This window comes from Vanacampus margaritifer, chromosome 5 (assembly GCF_051991255.1).
Source record: "Vanacampus margaritifer isolate UIUO_Vmar chromosome 5, RoL_Vmar_1.0, whole genome shotgun sequence".
Lineage (NCBI taxonomy): Eukaryota > Metazoa > Chordata > Actinopteri > Syngnathiformes > Syngnathidae > Vanacampus > Vanacampus margaritifer.
The window spans coordinates 29,250,432-29,270,576 of record NC_135436.1 but is presented as its reverse complement, the minus strand read 5'-3'; the positions used below and the strand labels follow the sequence as shown (position 1 = coordinate 29,270,576).

Here is a 20,145-nt window from a genome sequence, read left to right as displayed (position 1 = left end):
TCAATTTGACCCGCAACACAAAAGCAGAGTTCAACTTGAAAACTTGAAATGTGAATAGGCAAAAAAAGTAATTATTTTGGAGATGAAGAGAAATTCAATAAAACCTCCAAAGCCTAACTATGAATTTAGCATATTCCTGGGTCAATTTGACCCGAGATGTGTTTGATTATTGAGAAGTGCCAGAAATAAGGGAGGGTGATTAATTGTGTATGTTGATCACGCCTAGCAGAAAAACCTCATACTTGAACTTCTACTTTTAATATGGGTCAATTTGACCCGCAACACAAAAGCAGAGTTGAACTTGAAAACTTGAAATGTGAATAGGCAAAAAAAAGTAATTATTTTGGAGATGAAGAGAAATTCAATAAAACCTCCAAAGCCTAACTATGAATTTCGCATATTCCTGGGTCAATTTGACCCGAGATGTGTTTGATTATTGAGAAGTGCCAGAAACTAGGGAGGGTGATTAATTGTGTATGTTGATCACGCCTAGCAGAAAAACCTCATACTTGAACTTCTACTTTTAATATGGGTCAATTTGACCCGCAACACAACAGCAGAGTTAAAGTTGAAAAATGTGAATGAGCAAAAAATTTAATTATGTTGAAGATGAAGACAAATTCAATGAAACCTCTAAAGCTTAGTGAATTTATGAATAATGGGTCAATTTGACCTGAGGGCATGTTAAATAATCCAAAAGTGCCAGACCGAAAAAAAAAATCAAATTAAACCCGAGGCTTACCATTTCTTTGCAAATACGTGAAATGATGCAAAAAGAAAATGGAATCCATTGTCTCCTCCAAGTTGTAAGTGTGAACTATGCCAATCATTCATTTCCGTGTTGTCACTAGTGTCAGCCACTGGCACGGTGCCCACCACCGTGCTGTCCTACTCGGACTACATCTCGCGGCCGGAGGACCACCACAGCGTGTTGCGCTTCGACAAGGGCGAGGTGGAGAAGCCGTGCCGCGTTGTGGTCATCGACGACTCGCTTTACGAGACGGAGGAGAGCTTCAACCTCACCCTCAGCATGCCCATGGGGGGCCGCCTGGGCGCCCGCTTCCCCAGCGCCAGGATCACCATCGTGCCCGACACGGAAGATGGTAAGACCTGAAATAATAATAATAATAATAATAATGGAAAAGAACAAGCGGCGTGTCTGGTTGATGGTGTCTTAGTTTCGGATGTTAAAAGTCATTGCATCAGCATTGCCTTCTACAGTCATATTAGCATTTGTCTTTGATGTGTAGCACTCTCATCGTTTACATTTACATAAACTGACGTCGTCCTTTTTTCTCGGATTTTAATTTGGACTACAACGAAAGGGATAAAATAGCGGATTTGGTGGGGAGGAAATATAGTCCGTTATTTGCTGTTTCTTCACTTATTTGCAGAAACCAAAGCTGTGTCTTATAAAAAATATTGTTATGGCGCCATCTGGTGGCATCTTGTTGCCGAGACCCTACGTCGAATTGAGGGGAGGAGCTTCTCCTAGTCAGGCCATAGCTTTGTCTAATACAGAAAAGTGCTTTGCTGCCATCGGGTAGCATCTAAGGGCAATTGTTGTACAAACCTTTTTGCGTAGGTGACAATTAGTGTGGACCTCTGCGTATTTTTTTTTTACGAGATTTTTTTACGGAAAAATCGAGGAAGTGAAGACAAAGATGAGGAAAACTGTACCTGTCCATTTTATTTTCATGGCAAAATACCAATTAATGTAAGTTTGTAAGAATTTGAAAAGCCTCTTAGTTACCAAGTGTTTTGTGAACATAATATCTGCTATATTTATGGTTTAAATGATTACCGTAGACACTGTAACGGTTTTTGGGGTGAACCTCGTTACTTCGCAGTCGGGTTCGGTCGTGTTCTTCCATGAAGGGCGAGGGTCGACTGTACTCGCAAGTTTTCCTTATTTGCGTCAGGACTCGGTTCCGATCGCCCGGGAACATTGATTTCACTTGACCACCTTTCAAATGTACATTTTCATATTTGTCCAGCAGATTGCTCAAATTTCTCCGTTTCAAGCATGCAGCAAAACACTCGCCGATTTTTTTTTCTTCTTTTTTTTCTCTACTCTACAAAGGTGCGTTGCTTCTGAAGCTATTGATGTTGGTTGATGGCGCGTATGTAAAAAGGAATGTGTGTGCGTGTGCAGTAAAGGAGAAGAAGGAGGCACGTGGGTTTTTGATGTCGCAAATGCTAATAGTCAAGTTTGCCAAAGGATATTCACTTTTCAAAAATATACTACCGCTCAAAGGTTTGGGTTCACCGAGAAATGTACTTTTGTTTGAAAGAAAAGGACTGTTTTTCAATGAAGATAACTTTAAACTAATCAGAAATACGCTATGCATTGTTAATATTGTAAATGACAATTCTAGCTGCAAATGTGTTTTTTTGGTGCAATATCCACACAGTAAATTCTGTAGAGTAAATTTGACTATTTAGAGTGGGAACAAATAAAACTCAGTTTTAGAGTAATATTTACACTTGGAAGAGAGTAAACTAAAGAAGAAAAAAAAAAGTAATAAAAAAAGTAAAAGTCACTCAAGGGTTGATGAATGAACTCACGACCTTCAGCTTGGGAGACAACCGATCTACTCCCTGAGCCACGCAGCTCCTGCTGTGTGTTGGTATATCGCTCATGTCAGCTGAAATCTTCTTAACTCCAAGAATTAAGTCCAAGGGGCATAACTCAGATGGTAGTGTGGCAGTCTTCCAAGCTGAAAGTCGTGAGTTCATTCCTCAACCCTTGGGGGGACTTTTATTTTTTTCCCCCAATTCTTTATTTTACTCTCTTCCAAATGTAAATATTAGCCCATTTAGTCGATTTGGTCCCACTCTAAATAGAGTCAAATTTACTGCGTACATCGGTGTGTAGAGGCCAATTTCCAAGAAGGCTAATGGATATTAGAAAGTAATAATGAAAGTGCAATAATGTTAGAACAGGCTATTCCATGTGAGAAATTGCCCAAAAAAACACAGAATTGTCTGGGTGACCCCACAATTTTCAACGGTTGTGTATGTTCCGTAAATTAGCCTAAAATAGCAAAGCTACACAAGAACCGACAAGAAATAAAAAAAATGGCCTGAAATGATCTTTCTCCAGGGATGTGATTTTTCCGCTAATTTGCGGAATTCCGCTTTTTTTATCGCCCCCCCCCCCCCCAAAAAAAAATTCTGATTTTTTTTTTTATTATTATTATTTTTTTTTTTTTTATATATTTTTTTTTTTGTAGTTCATTGTGTATGCACATGACTCCGACAGATAACATCTTCTGCTATAACAAAGACATTTGTGGTATGCTCTAATATGAGTTACTTTTCATTTGGTCATGATACAATTATTTGTTCATGAAATTTGAACTCTTCAACATTATTTAGGTGTTAACTTAGTAATCACATTAGTTAGATGTGATAGTTTTTAAAAGCAAAGGCAGTCCAATGTTTTTGAATGTGACTGATTTTGAGTTGACTAAAACTGCCATTTTATATGGGATAGTTCAATATACATTGAAAATTTATGCTGTTGTTTTGTCTATTTCTTTGTCATGTGAGTGCATTGAAAGTACTTCAAAACACGGAAAACCCATGAGCGAGTGCCAGCGGCCCCCAGACCCCCGGCTAAATTTTCAGATAATTTCACTTTGGTCAAATCACATCCCTGTTTCTCTTTTTTTTTTGTATTGATGATTAATTTAAAAATATTCCTATAGTCTATAATATTTTTCCAGTCATTTTTTGGGAAACAACCGCCCCCAAAAATATTGAACAACAAGATGGCTGCCAATCATTGAGCAATGTCCGGGTGAGGGCGGCGCTGGCAATTTTGTGTCCAATTTGATTCCGACGTACATTTCAAAGAAAACACAGAAAGCCGCAAAGCCGAGCTGACAGTTAAGCCTAACAGTCGTCGTTTGTTCCTGTTGATTGCAATTCAGCGGGTCCTGATTGCAATCAGATGCAAACGCCCTCGAACCGAAAGCCGTTTTTTTTTTTTTTTTTATGACGCAAAGTCAAAGCTGGCGCTGCATCGTCAGCCTAAGATGGCAGAAAGTAATGAGCATGGCTAACCCCGTCTTCTCGCCGCAGCTTTGCCGGATTGTTTTCACCTGCAGCCGCCGTCTCGCTCGCTAACAGGCTTCAGGCGGCGTAACAGGTTCCCATGGAAGTCCGGCTTCAAGTGGATTTGTTTGACCTACTTAAGTAGTGAGGAGGAAGGAAGGAAGCTACGTGACGGGAATGCCGCCGTTCCACTGTAACCTGAGCGGCGGTGAACACGGGGGCATCGCGGCCTCTCAGGACGGCAGCTGGAAAACCGCTAAACCTTTTTAATGCGATGTGCGGCGCGGCTCGACTTGCTCCGATCCGACTTGACTGAGTGCGTCTCGAGGTAACACATCGGAGACGTCGTCAATTTCCCTTGTCGTTATTTACTGTTTTGTTTGTTCCCTTCCATTTTTATGGCGTTTAAAAGGAGCGCAATCACTTAATGGAATTGAAAACTCGATCTTGTTTGGCTACGAGGCTGCCTGTCACTTTTGGACTCTTTACGCAAAAAGGTCTTCGGGTGTAGATCATATCAACGCCCGCATACATTTAGCGAGCGTCCAATCGTGTTTACATGCTATCGGGGTTTTGCCGGCCTGTGATATATCTGGAGCTGCAATTATTTTTTATTTCTTTGGCATTGTCGCTTGGCAGTGTCATTTTTGTCCTCTTTTGTCATCCGGCTTGTGAATGGAGCTTTGATCGTGCTGATTTGTGACGCTTTGAAGTAAACGACGGAGGCCTTCGCGACAGGATTGTTTTGCGAACGACACCTCACTTTAATTGGCTGAGAATCATACACGCACAACTTATGCATTGCATAAGATGATACCCCAATAGTTCGGCAAAAATTGGTCGATTTTTTGCTGAGTTTTTCTCTTTGTTTTCACGGTAAACGAATACAACAAACAACAGTTTTCATGTTTTTTCTTGTTGCAAGGATATCTTGAACATGCTTCAACAAAAATTGTCGGCGACCATCAAAACTCTTAGCGAACGTTTTTGGGACCTTGGACGAACCCTGACAACAACAAAAAAAATGCTCGTTACATTCACAACAATTCACAATTATTCACTGCTCAGCAGGATACAGCCTTCAGGGACCAAAAAAAGAAGTTCATGTCATATTTTTTTTATAAATCATGTGATTAATTAGAATTATTTAATCAACTCATCACTCCCAGCCATTTTCACTGAAGCAACCCCCTTCGCTCCCGGCTGATTTATTGGATTTTGACAGATTTTGCAAGGCCCACACAATATTGTGTTTTATTGCTATAAAAACATGAAATCTACCAAAAGAAAGATTAAAGTTTATTCTTTTATCAGGAAAAAAATATATATTTGAATCTGTTTCTGTTTTGCAGCAATTAGCATTAGATTATAGCTAAGATTCATCATCATTCACAAACCTGTTGCAATGGGGAACAGGACCTTGTTGCAACATGGCCCTGGTTGATCTCTTATACTCTGTTGCCACCTGCTGGCCGTTTTTTGTAATAACTACCATTGCTTTAAGCGACCCTTTCAGGTCAGAGGCTGCATCAAAGCCTTCTGTATACTCTAGCATGAAAAATAAATCTATAAATAAATACGGTTTTGGGACCATGACAATATTTAAAATAGAACGTTTTTATACGTTTTTTGGGAGCAAATGAGTTAAATAATCACGTTATGCTCCACTTAGCCCACTTGAAACTATATAAACAGCTATTCGTGATGACATCAATACGTTTGGGCTCATGATTGACCTCAAAAGAGATGACGGTTTCTGAGATAAAACATTTATTGTTGATGTTTTACATGGTAGTCATTTGGTTTTTTCAGTTTAGGAAATACAACATGGAACCATGCAATGATAAGGTTTTTGCTTTTCAAATATTTGTATGAGACTTCTCAGCTATGAATATAAAACAATCAAATGAAACACGGGAAATATTGCTTAACTCAGCGTGCCTATTTTTCGACACATCACCACTCGTCACTTCACTGCCCTCTACTGCGTGGCCAATGCGGCTTCCGTTACCACGACAACCGAGGCCCGAGCTTAGAGGTCGCAACGAGGTAAGCGGTGTTGCTCGGCCAGAATCTCAAGAAGAAAAGGGGCGTCCATAACAAGTCAAATCATCAGTTTTATTTTCACTCATGGGGACGGCACTTCATCAGCGGGCTAATTACACTTTGTGTAACAAATCTCACACACAGATCCATTTTCTGACATGCTCACTGGCTTGCATAATTTCACACTGGACGGGTGGGCAGGCACTCCAGGGACACGTGAGGCACGCATTTAGTTCCGCTCGCATTGGCCTTTTGTTGGAACTAAACGGTAGCTGCTAATTAAATGAAATTTGTACACTTAGTACAAAAAGGCTCCCTTATGCCACTTTTAAATGGTACAAGCTTATGTTGGTAACCACGAAAGTAAGAGTTTTCAGATTTGAGTAGAAAAAGGTCCTCGGCTTACGACGGAACTGCCAAGCGAGGTTACGAATGGCGTGCAATCGACGAGTGTGTGCGGCGTCTCGGGTCATTACAAACCTTTTGCTGTGGGCTTGAATTATTCGCAGCTTTTTTGCCATGAGTTGTAGAGTTCCAATTATGGCTGACTAATATTTACAGTAGGGGTGTCAAAATGTTTGTGTTATTTGTGAGTTAATTTAAATGCCACAGATTTTTTTTTTTAACACACGATTAGTTGGAAAGCAACTCAGCAGACACAACCATGTCAAAATTTTGCATTAATATTTTAATTTAATTTAATGCATATATTTGTGGAGACTGGGGTCAAGTTGTATTTTTATACATATCATTATAAAAAATGTGCAGAATTTCACAAGTTAATACATTTTACAGATTAGATAAAAAGAAAAAAAAAAGCAATGAGCTGTCCGCAACGTCTTACAAGTGCAACTATGCCATCTAGTGGCAGAAAAATGACCACAACACAAATCAATATCACACTCGCTTTTTATTTTATTTTAACTATTATACTAATACTGATATTTTATTGTACGTTTAGAACAGATATAAAATTTGCGATTAATCATGAGTTAACTATTGAAGTCATGCGATTAATTACGATTAACATTTTTAATCGCCTGACACCCCTAATTTACAGTAATAATTCCTTCCTGCCGCCACTGATGTAAATTGTAAACGTCAATTGTGTTATTTTGTAACCCATTCATGAGCAATTTTTGACTGCTGGATTTCATAGCCCGTGTTGTACTCAGTTGGAGTTTTTCTCGCTCAATTCCGTAGTGCAAGCGTGTCGGTGTAAAAGTCGATCTCCCATCGATCGTTCTCGCATTTTCCACAAGCAATCGAAAGCTATCTGCATGACTTAAACGTCGAGCCACAAATATGTGGTGAATACAGCCTTGCGCGGTTGCATTTGGAGACAATAAGTGTTGCTCGGAATCGGCCCGTAATCGGATTAACTGCTCTCAGGCTGGCAACAGGCGTTATTGCTTTTGTTTGCTCCTCTTCCTATATGTGCAATCGTGAAGTCCCGCCCCCGGTGGATGTAATAGCCTAAAGGTGTGCGTACGTGCCGCTGAGTGGCAGCCGTCTGAGCCACAGCAGGAGTGTCGTGGTTCGTGCCACGTCTTCTTGTCATCAACCTGTCATGTCTAAAAAGTCTAATTAACCATAAACTGCATAAGTCATTTTTTTGTGATACATATTATTTATATATGATGTGTTTTGCTGCTAATAACGCTGTGAATTTCTCCACTGCGGGATAAAAAAAAAGGTGTATCTTATCTTACATGTGAACATTTAGATGAGGTAGCGGCGGTGTTGGGTTTGAGACAAGGAAAACGGCGTTTTTACTGTTTCGTTGGTATAAAAAAAATAACTTTTGTCTCCAATGTCTTGTAAGTCTTATAAGTAAGGAAGAGCAATAGACTTTTCTCATCAGTCTTGTGCTTCATTGTCAGGGCAATTGTAACGATTTGTTAAGATACAAGTGAAGAAAAAAAAACTTTCTTTACTAATTATTTTTTTTTTTTTTTAAATAATAAAATAACAGAAGAGATTGCAGGGTGCGAGATTAATGAGAGGGCCCGGGGCCACACCAAATTCACCCAAACAGGCTACCAGTACAAATTTTGTTAACAAATGTGATTAAATCAACGCATTCTTACTTTTTTAATGTCTAACTTTCAATATTTTGAATCGCTACTGCCACCTGTGGCCGAAAATGAAACTGCGCTCTCTCCTTCGCGTACACAATGCGCACAACATCACATCCGCCGACAAAGAACGGGAAATTTATGTCAGCGCTGCTACGATAATAATTTCACGTGAGGCCATCTAATGGTTGCTTCTTTCAACACGCACCGTCCCAGTAACGGGTTTTTTTACCTTATTGCTAAGCATGTTGATATTTGGAACGTGTTCCCTTACAACGGTGAAGCGGCTCCATCCATGGAAATAAAAATCCCCAGGGCACTTATGAATGTATGCGCTCCCTTGCTACGCACAAGCCGAGAGTCTCGCCGAAAGACGCAGCGAAGATTTGCCTTCCACGTAATGCGACCGTTTGTGTGGAAGACGACCGCGTTGATGACTTTTTGCACCCGAGCCGAATCAGCGGCGCAGGATTTGCTTTCCGAGCGCCTCGTTTCTTCTTCCCTCTAACTAGCGTACTTTCACCCACCGCGAGAGTGTAATTAAAATCTGATTTGTTTGGCACCGGCGCCGTGGCCCGGGAACTGAGATTTGTGGCTTCCGGGGAAGTTTGCGCTGGCGTGAAAGATGGCACGTTTGTTGTCTGTGGGAAAACAAACTGCCAAATGAACAAAGGGACCCGGCGACGCCGCGAGTCTGTCAGTCGGATTATAATTGTCATCAGGGCGGCGCCGCGGCTGACTGGCAACGTCGCCTCCGCGACGAAACAAAACGGGGATATTCACGCTCTGATTGTGAGGTGTCACAATCACGCCGCTTTGTTTTTAAAAACATGAAACTGCTCTCGCCACTCATTTGCATATCTTAAGGCCTCCGACTTGACTCTCGGCGCGCTATAGACTGCGCAGATTTGGCTGGGCTGGAGATTAAAGGAGCCCCGCGGATCATTATGGCGCTCTCAGGGTAATCCACACATTCGATCCGAGGAGGCACAAGGACACTGTGAAGTGGAGAGGCAAAGAAAAAGTCCAAGTCAAAGGGAAAAGTCTGCATTTTAAGAAGAAAACATGAAGCGGGAGACATCCATGTCTCTCCAAAGAGCAAGCAAGGGCACAAAAGGACACATGGAATATAAAAGAGGATCATGTAATTAGCCAGCAGTTGCGCGTGTGCGCTTGAACGTCACGTGCAGAACACGCGGTGCTCATTTGTTCCCATCAAATGTAGAAATAGACGCCTTCTATTTTCCTGATTCTTTTCAAATGTGGCAAGGAAACGGAATAACATCAGCGAGTGCCGAGTACCTCGAGCAAAGCCTCCCAAGACAGTCAATCCAAAATTCTATTACGTGTTTTAATGAACCAAAAAGCAAAGACTCGTGAGAAAGTCAAAGCAAGAGTTGGTTGCCCTTATGAGGAAAGACACGCAAGATGGTAAAGATGAAAGTCAAACACCGTTACTTTGTGTTAATAAACTGACAAGCAAAGGCAATAAAAAACAAAAGTCAATCAGCCTTACTTAGGATTCGTAAGATTCACGAGACGTTGTTTTAATGAACCGATGTGCAATGTCAGTCACCGTAACATCGTTTTAATAAATGATCACGCAGACTCACCAGACCGTGAACATTATCAAACCAATAACCAAACATTCATAAGACAGTGACGAAAAAAGTGGATTGACATTTTCTTAGCAAGATAGAAAAATCAAGTCAATCTCCCTTACTTTGTTTTAATAAACCAATTGGCAAAGATAGCAAAGAAACGTTGGTTTAATAAAATGATGAGCAAAGACTCGCGAGACGAGATGAAAGCCGATTGCCATCACTTTGTTTTAATGAACCAAAAGGCAAAAAAGATCACAAGATACTGAAAACAAAAGGCGATCACCCTAACTTTGTTTTAATAAACCAATTGGCAAAGATAGCAAAGAAAAAAGTGGATCCGACTTACGTTGGTTTAATAAAATGGTGAGCAAAGACTCGCGAGACGAGATGAAAGCCGATTGCCATCACTTTGTTTTAATGAACCAAAAGGCAAAAAAGATCACAAGATACTGAAAACAAAAGTCCATCACCCTAACTTTGTTTTAATAAACTAATTGGCAAAGATAGCAAAGAAACGTTGGTTTAATAAAATGATGAGCAAAGACTCGCGAGACGAGATGAAAGCCGATTGCCATCACTTTGTTTTAATGAACCAAAAGGCAAAAAAGATCACAAGATACTGAAAACAAAAGTCCATCACCCTAACTTTGTTTTAATAAACTAATTGGCAAAGATAGCAAAGAAACGTTGGTTTAATAAAATGATGAGCAAAGACTCGCGAGACGAGATGAAAGCCGATTGCCATCACTTTGTTTTAATGAACCAAAAGGCAAAAAAGATCACAAGATACTGAAAACAAAAGTCCATCACGCTAACTTTGTTTTAATAAACGGACTTATAATTGATCAATTCTGTCATAATTGCACCATTTTGGTGTCGACGCTGGACACCTTCACTGTGTTTGCCTCAATTCACCTTTTGTTGCGTCGTACAAACTCACGTTCAGGCCGGCCAGTCCAGCCTGCCTCCGATATCGGCAACCTTGAAAGCTTTAGCTGCGGTGTTGGCGTCAACGTCTTGTTTCACAACAGGCCCGCTCGGATGGACATCCGTCCTGGAAACGAGGGTTCCGTTCCCAGACGCAGACGGGCCACCTGCACTCCTTAACGTCCTTCAAACCGTTTGTCTGCAGACTTGCCCTTTCTTGCGGCGGTAATTACCGTTTGACATCGCCGCCGCATCCGGATGTGCGTTGAGCTGCTGTCAGAAAGCTCGTAGAACAAGACGCTACTTGTGGGATTGATGGTTTGATTGGCAGTATGTTCGACTCCGGTGTCTGAAGGTATGATTATGACTTGTTTTGCTGACAGTGTGTTTGTGTTTGGAGGAGCTTCTGGATGGGAAAGAAGTGCACACTGTTATTATTCTTCCCCTTCATTTTGTAAACAGATGTCCAAAGCACTTAAATGTACTGACCCGTTTTCAAGAAAAGCCCTTACTTTTTTTTAGAGACACAAGTGAAGACAAAATTGCTCTCGACTTGTTAAGATAAATTTAAAGACTCGTGACTGATTAGAAAAGTGCATTGCCCTTACTTTATTTTGACTGAAAAGCAAAGACCCAGGGAAGTATAATAAACTGATAAGCAAATATATATGTAACAATATAACAGTGTAGACAAAAGTAAATCGCCCTTACCTTGTTTTAATCAACCGACAAGCAGACTCACAAGACAGTCAAGTACGATGAACCCACAAACCAAGACGACCACACAAGGTTTATTACAAAAACTTTCTGTCACGTGAGGTTGCGCGTTAGGACCCAAAACAAGACACGACGTTGTACAAAAATGCAAAGTAACAACAAAAAGTCAAAAGTACAAAGTAACCACAGCAAACACAATATCATAACACATGACCTACGACCCAACCCAAAAACTGTCAAAAGTTTTGTCATCCTTTACTTTGTTTTAATATACCGACAGGCAGAGACTCAGATACGGTGACTAACTTTTACTTTTGTTTTAATAAACTGTCCACTAAAGACAGTACAAACAAATGCTTGTTTTTCTAATTTGGTTTTGATAAAAGAACTGGACAATGAACGTAATGTTTAGAGCCGATTATAGACAATAGAGGAATCATTTAATTAGACTGATTCACGTAAGGCAACGGAAAGTGGCTCTATTAGCTATTAAAGTTTGAATTCTTTTGATCACATCATCTATCAACACAGCAGGTTCAATGAAATTCTAGCTTGCCACTTATTGCAAGCAGAGAATTACCATCAGTATAAAGAGACGATTCAAATCGGAGACGGGGAAAAATGAACAATAGTTAACTCAATAAGACACGGCGGCCCGGAGCTCGCTTTTCAAAACTCGAGTGCCTCATTGTCGTCAAGAGTTGACATTAGCAGAGCAATCTTAGCGAAGCGCAGAGTGGGCAGGGGGAGCTTCTGCCAGGGTTCAATTCAATCTCACCATTAGAGAAGCCACTTAGCTCTGTGGTGCTGTCACGTAAAGTTCAAGTGGATTCATGCAGCCGGTCGGCAACCGCACCCCCGCCCCCCCTCCAACTCGTCCAAGGATGAAAGTATGCCTGATTTCCTTTTTTTCTTTTCTTCTTTTTAATGTCCACACGTGTGCGGCAGCAGAATTCTTTCCTGTGACACAATTGCAAAAGCAATTCAACAACAAACTTACCACGAAATTAATTGCAAACAATTGTTAAGAAAGTTTGAATTTGCCAGATCGTGACGTCTTTTGTGTTTCGATCGTTTTTAGTTACTTTAGTTAACGAAGACTAACAAAAAACGTCAACGATATAAAATAAAATCGAATGCCCTTCGTTTTAGTCTTTGGTAATTAATTGAATGCATGAGCCTTTGGGGATGATTTTAAGTATATTTATTTCGATATTAACGGGAATAAAGATGTTTGAAAGTGTGTCACACAGAAGTGATGTCATCGAGCAGCAGCCAATAGAAAAGCACCTTCAGATGATGTCGCGACGTGCTTGACTTTTGGCTCCAATTGCACGGCTCGCTTGCTTTTTCATTCAACTCAGTCAAAATGCAACACTAGGTAAGAAATGCGTTACTTTTTTCATTTTATTATGGTGTTTATTAAATATTGTGCACAAGTAAAAAACTTAAAAAAAAAAAAAAAACTAAACTAAAACTAAGCTTTTTTAAAATCTAAAACTAATTAAAACTAACTAAATTTTAAAAAACAAACTCAAAATGACATAAAAACTAACTTAAATAAAAATTATGAAACTATAATAACCCTGGTTTTGATTAAATATTGTGCACAAGTAAAAAAAATAATATTAATAATAATAATAAACTAAAACAAAGCTTTTTTTAAATCTAAAACTAACTAAATTTAAAAAAACTAACTCAAAATGACATAAAAACCAACTAAAATAAAAATTACGAAACTATAGTAACCCTGGTTTTGATTAAATATTGTGCACAAGTAAAAAACTTTAAAAAAAAAACTAAACTAAAACTAAGCTTTTTTAAAATCTAAAACTAATTAAAACTAACTAAATTTAAAAAAAAACTCAAAATGACATAAAAACTAACTTAAATAAAAATTATGAAACTATAATAACCCTGGTTTTGATTAAATATTGTGCACAAGTAAAAAAAAAAAAAAAACTTAACTAAAACTAAGCTTTTTTTAAATCTAAAACTAATTAAAACTAACTCAATTTAAAAAAAAAAACTCAAAATGACATAAAAACCAACTAAAATAAAAATTACGAAACTATAATAACCCTGGTTTTGATTTGGTGAAGCAGCATGTGGTTCATTGCCCGAGACTGTTCTCATGTGCTGCCGTCCAAGTAACAGTAAACGATTGCTGGCTGTTTATGTAAGATTGACAGCGTCTGTTTTGGCAATCATGACGATGCAGCATTCCGTGTCTGCTTTGGACAATCTCGACGTTTATCTGCAAGGAACAATAAGAAGAGAATAGGAAGCTTTCGTGCTTGTCCCGCAACTGAGAAAAATGGAGTTGTTTTTAGAATTAATGAACACTTCTTGGATAATTACATCCCCTCGCATGCGGTCTATATGCGGCTAATCCGCGTTTGCATTCAGGTAACCGGAGATGCTTTGCAGGTTTACCTTTCACTTAATGAGTCGTAGCGCTTTGAAGCTCTCCGCCGTCGTTGCCGCCGATAATCCGCGTGGAGCTCCCTCCGGCTGCCAGCCCGGGTCTGCTACATGATCTGATTACTCCTGGATGCAGGCAGCCAAAACCCGTCTTTGTTTGGTTTCTCTGTGGGGGGAAACAATCTGGCACCTGTCAGAACTCTTGATGCGGCGGCGCTCGCTCGTCCTGCCAAGTTTGCAGGGACAGACGCGAGCGCAACTCGTTTTGTCCTTTTGCCGGCACTTTTGGGATGGCGTCAGCCGGGCAGATGGTGGCGGAACTTGAAAGTGGAAATGCCGAGGATTTACCTTGAATGTCTCGATTACGTCTTGGAAGGAAAGAAGTTTTCATAAAAGGATAGGAAGTTTTTTGGGGGTCATGTCAAGGGACTGCCGTAATTAGATGTCGTATTTCTTCAGCGTACTCTATGAAGCATGTTTTCTTAAAATTTACCGTTAATAGCTTTTTTTTCATCCCTCTTTTATTTGGGGTGTAATTTCAGACCACTGAATGGCGCACAATTTAGTTTGAGACAATAGAAAATGAGAAACATCTCGTTTTTGTTGAAAATGAGTATAGGTCATCCTCTTCCATCCTGCTTTTTACCCCTACAGAAAGCAGCGGTTTGTTTTATAATGTGCATCGTTGTGTGTGACTATTGATGACTATTGTGAGATGATAAATTGAATTTGCTACATTGGAAAATTCATGTTTTGGTACTGTAAAAAAAATTTGATTGGTACACTGTTAATGTTCGTACAATAATTTTGTTATCCATTACACTTGCTTTCTCAGTTATATGTGTTAATGTGTTGTTGTTGTTTTTTAGTGTGTTTTAAGTGTCGTAAATGCTATAAAAACATGCCTGAGGAGAATATAAACGGGGTATCGTGTCGTTCACTGATTGCGGGATGGCCTGAATTACAACCCACGAGATGCAGAAGGGATTACTGTATTTGTATGAAAAACCCTTCTAGGCCATAAATATCAGGCGGTCAAATGAAAAGCAATAAAAATCTGGCATTAACTGCCTTCCTGTGCCCCGTTTTCGTACGCCACTGTGCAAAACTATTTCACTGCGCACCGTTCGGAAACCTGGAAAGTATCGGCGGGGCGCGCCGGAACAAAGCACGCAATCGTATCTGCGACCGCTTCCTGCTGACAGTTATCGGCCATGTTTGGCAAAATTATTATCTCTTTATTTCCTCTTGTGCTTCGCTTCCCTCAGATAACCTAATCTTCACACAGCCACACACTCGTATTTTATTCAACACTCTCTCCTCCCACAGCACTCCGATCCCCTCCCCTCCCCGATCCCCTCCCCTTCCCCGATCCCCTTCACTCAACGCCACTCGCTCACTGCACACACACACACACACACACGCACGCACGCACACACACGTCGCCACCGGTGAAGTAGCCTCTCCAAGGTGCTCGGTGCCATTGTCATGGAAACAACAACTGTGCCCATGGCCATCGCCATTCATTCCGTGGTGTTTATTGCCACGTCTTTCAGGGGCGCAGCCGACCGGCGGCCTCCTCCAATTTGTCATCGCGGTGATGATGCATGTGCGCGTTTGCTAACGAGAATGGAACACACGGGCTTTGTTCTCTTTGCGGCAGCGTATTAGAAAGCAGACGACGCCCAGCAGTTTGGGCCAATAGAACCGTTTCGGCTTGCCCTGCATTGGACCAACTTGTATGGGTCAGTTGAGCCCGGCGCAATATGCTTTGGAAAGGAAAACGCACGTCTGACTTGAGGCTCGCTGCATGTTTGTAGTAATAGTTTTGCATGTGGACTCTGAACACAACATCTTTTTCTTTTTTTTTTTTTGATCTACAAAAGTCACCTTTCTCCGCTCATCTTTAATCATCAGGTTGCTATGGCAACAGTCAGTATGGATTTTTGGTAACATTCACAATGTTTGACAACGGAATTATATTTGGTTCCTCTCGGGTCAAGTGCAAACTATTCCAGGACGCTTGCTTGTCCACAGATTTGTTTGCATTTACAGTGAGAAGTTCCGACATCATTTGAATTTATTTCACTCCCAGCCACTTTCACTGAAGTAAGCCCCTTCGCTCCCGGCTGCTTTACTGGATTTTGACTGATTTTGCAAGACCCACAGAATATTGTGTTCAAAAACATGGAAGATTAGAGTCTTTTTCTTTCATCAAGAGAAAAAAAGTATATTTCTATCGTGTTTCCATTTTGCAGCAAGTAGCATTAGAATATAGCTAAGCTTCATCGTTATTCACATTTAGTGTTGAAAGCACTGTCAAAAAGAGCTTGTTGCGCTCTTATACTCTGCTGCCACACGCTGCCCGTTTTTAACTACCGTCGCTTTAAGCCACCTCATCATGTCAGAAGCTGCATTAATATGCTCTTGCATTTAAAAAAACATATAAAAACGTTTTTGGGAGTGACGGATATAGTATTAAAAAATCCATGTTTTTGGGTTTGAATGAGTTAATTACACTTGAATGGAATGTTTTAAAGGAGGGACCCTCATGTCCATTTTCTAGACCACTTGTCCTAATTTTTTGCTTCTAAAAACAAATGACCAATTATTCACCACAGTGTTTGATAAATGTTTAAATATTTAATAGTTTAAATAGTTAAATGTTTCCATTTTACTTGGACTTCAATTGTATCTTTTCATATCTAGAAAAGCTTAACAGAATTTAAAATGAATTCGATAGTAGTAGTGGTAATCTCCATCAACTGTACAAATATAATTTTTATTTTATGCCGCGGGCCGCTGAAAAATGTTTGGCGGGCCACAAATGGCCCCCCGGGACATCGCTGCTTTAGAAAAAGCTGTCAAGTTTTACAGTGGAAGAATGTCATTTACGGCGTATTTATTGCTCAAATATAACCTGAATCGTATATAATGTCATTTTTAATGCTTGCGGATGGAAACCCCCCTCAAACAAATAACCAGGAAGCAAGACAGTCATTTTAAAGTCCTAAAATTACAGTGTGAACTCAGCAGAACCATTTCCTTCATTTCTCCTGTAATAAGCGTCATTTTTACACAGCGTGCTTCTGTTTTTGCCCAATTTGAAAACTGTTGTCAGGCAGCCAAGAGAAAATTACAGCGAGTTTCGCATCCTGATATTTACCTCTGTCTTCTTTTCTTTCTTTTTTTTTTTTTACAGCCCCCGTGTTCTACTTTGGCGAGACCAACTTCCACGTGGATGAGAGCGACGGCTTCGTGGAGGTGCAGGTGTGGAGGACGGGAAGCGACCTGTCCAAAGCCGGGACCGTCACGGTGCGCTCGCGAAAGACGGATCCGGTCTCGGCCGAGGGTACGTGTCCCGGCAGGTTTTGGCTTCGGTGCTAAGAGAAAAGTCAACAAAAGGCTCAAGTTGTCGGCTTTTGTGTCCGAGGTGGTTCCGAGGTTGGCTATGCGGGGGGACTGACCTGTGGAATGTCAACAAAGCTCAAGGCTCCGTATTAGGCTCTTATCTTTTTAGCATATGCAGCCCTTTTGTGACAACAACTCAGTTTTGACGAAGGACGAAGCTTTTGGAATTCCTTGCGATTGTTGGTTTGCACACAGCTTCTATTGTCGCATCCCTTCCATCCTCGTCTGAACCGACTCTTCAAAGTGAGCGTGTGAATGAGCATATTTGCGGGCTGTCATGCATACAGCCAAAGCAGCAGGTGGCGCTGTGACGCTAACTGGTGGAGATTGGATAACAGCAATGACGGAGCAAGAAAAGAGAATCTTTTTTTCTTTTCTTTTTTTTGGTGTGCGTGCGTGTGAGTTTGTGCTCTGGTCAAATTGATTATTGAGATGGTGTCATGTTGCGGGTTTTCACCGACTGTGTCACAGCCGGGTTCGGAATGTATTTGTGTGGATGAGCGGGGGTTTAGTGTCCATCAATCCCATGAGCACCCTGTCTTGTCAATCACGCGCATTTTTGATGTCGGACAGCTGGAGCGGATTACGTGGGGATCAGCCGGAATCTGGACTTCGCGCCGGGCGTCACCACGCAGACGTTCCGCGTCACCATCCTGGACGACCTGGGCCAGCCGGTGCTGGAGGGCCCCGAGAGGTTTGAGCTGGTACTGCAGATGCCCGTCAACGGAATCCTCGGGGAGCCCGGCAAGGCCGTCATCCTCATCAACGACTCCGTGTCAGACCGTGAGAGAGGACCTTTAAATATGGATCATGCTTCCATTATTATTTATTCATGCGCTGTGGGCTTGTTTTTTTTTTTTGTGTCCAGTGCCGAAGGTGCAGTTCCGTGACGCCGTTTACGTGGGCACGGAGAAGTCGGGCCGGATATCGGCGACCGTGTACCGCAGCGGCGACATCAGCCACAAGTCCACGGTGCGATGCTACAGCAGGCAAGGGACGGCCCAGGTCATGATGGACTTCAACGAGAGGCCCAACACGGACGCTTCCGTCATCACCTTCCTACCAGGTGGCCTGAAACACAAATGGCGGCGCGAGCGCTCAGAAACGGTAGCGACAGATCAGAAAATGCGCAGGTTGGATTGACAGTGTCGGAAAGGTATTCATTTAAACTCAGCTAAAAAATGTCGCCTACATATTAACATTATTATTATTATTAATAATATTAATATTATTAAGGATGTTCCTATTAATTTTTGTTGATTAATTATTTTAAGATTTAAGATTATAAAAAGTTTTTCGTAATGGTTAAATGATTTAAAAAAAAACACTTTTTTTTTAAATCTAACATTTAAACTCAGATAAATGTACTTACTTGCATCGTACGTATATATTACAAAACTTAAATTTTTTCCTTAAATTTGTAAAAAAAAAAAAATTGTTCGTTAATGCATTTAAATGCTTATCATTAATTTTTATTTATTAATTGGCTGGAACAATGACATAATTCTGCTGCCTTCTTTTTGTGGTCTGTGGTCTCTATTTTAATTAGTCCTTTGACTTTCACTACAGCATGAGACGCCACCTATGTTTCATTGTCTTGGTTTTAGTATTTTTTTTGTTTTTAAATGATCTTAAATTTCACTGTCAGCACAGTAAAATGGATCTTTGACGTCTATAGTGGTCAATGGCAGTGAATGAATTTATTATTTTGATTTTTATATATGTTCAGTTTGTTTAAGCTGTGGTTGTTTCTTAAAAAAAAAAATGGGAGTTAAGTTCTTGGTCCTCGTCAGACTGTCCAGGTTAATAAAAATAAAAAAAGTTCCCAATCATGTAAAAATAATAATGATGAAGTGTGTGTGTGTTTCCTCAGGGGAGGTGGAGAAGCCTTGCGTCCTGGAGTTGGTTGATGACACGCAGCACGAGGAAGAGGAGGAGCTGCGTCTCGTTCTGGGAAGCCCAAAAAGCGATTCTCCCTTTGGCGCATCCATCGGACGGCAGAACGAAACACTCATCAGAATAAAAGATGACGCCGACAGTAAGTACCATCATATTTTTTCCCCCCGTTATCCGACATTAAGAGTAGCTTGTTTTTAAATCTGCTACCAGTTTCTCGAGGAGTTTGTGAATTTTATGTGAAGCAGATTCATTTATGTTTATAAACTGGCTGAAACCAGAAAACCTACTCGGGTGTCCTCGATTTGTCGCCCCTGCGCTTTGCAGAGTCAGTCATCAAATTTGGCGAGACCAAATTCAGTGTGAACGAACCCAAGGAACGAGGCCAACTGTCCGTGGTGAGAATCCCCGTGCTGCGCGTGGGCGACTCCTCCAAGGTGTCCGTCGTCCGAGTCCATACCAAAGACGGATCTGCTACCTCGGGGGAGGACTACCATCCCATATCTGAGGGTGAGCGACGGGCAGGATTATGCTGGGATAGCAACCAAGGAAAGAGTTTTTTTTTTTTTTAAATCCTCTCTCCACAGAGCTCGTGTTCGGAGAAGGTGACACGGTGTGCCATGTGGAAGTGGAGGTTTTGTATGACGGCGTCAGAGAGATGAGGGAGGCCTTCACCGTGCACCTGAAGCCAGATGAGAACATGGTGGCAGAGACACAGGTACGCCACATTTGTTAAAAATTATTTATATATGTTTTGCCATTCGTTCCCTCGATAGAGCACCGACACTATTTGTGCATTCATTTGCATGCATATTGGAAGGCACGGACGGGAGTCGACAGGATGACTCTTAAGGGTGCATTTTTGTCATTTGTGATGACTTTTCCAGCTGGTTATTATTATAATTGTATATCATTAAATACAATTCCATATGGATGGTAAAGAAATAATGAAAGCAATTATTATTCTGCCTGTAATGTTC

At 40.9% G+C, this 20,145-nt stretch overlaps 1 protein-coding gene across 3 annotated transcripts in view; it reads left to right on the top strand.

Annotated features, from left to right (window-relative positions):
• The window catches only part of frem2b (FRAS1 related extracellular matrix 2b), a 152,844-nt gene that overhangs the window by 114,806 nt on the left and 17,893 nt on the right, over positions 1–20,145 (top strand). For all 3 annotated transcript variants that reach the window (XM_077565663.1, XM_077565664.1, XM_077565665.1), the window contains 7 exons: positions 852–1,103; positions 17,061–17,210; positions 17,843–18,052; positions 18,138–18,335; positions 19,143–19,307; positions 19,493–19,675; positions 19,753–19,883. In XM_077565663.1, the coding sequence (XP_077421789.1) occupies positions 852–1,103; positions 17,061–17,210; positions 17,843–18,052; positions 18,138–18,335; positions 19,143–19,307; positions 19,493–19,675; positions 19,753–19,883 (1,289 nt within the window). The remainder of the gene's footprint in view (positions 1–851; positions 1,104–17,060; positions 17,211–17,842; positions 18,053–18,137; positions 18,336–19,142; positions 19,308–19,492; positions 19,676–19,752; positions 19,884–20,145) is intronic.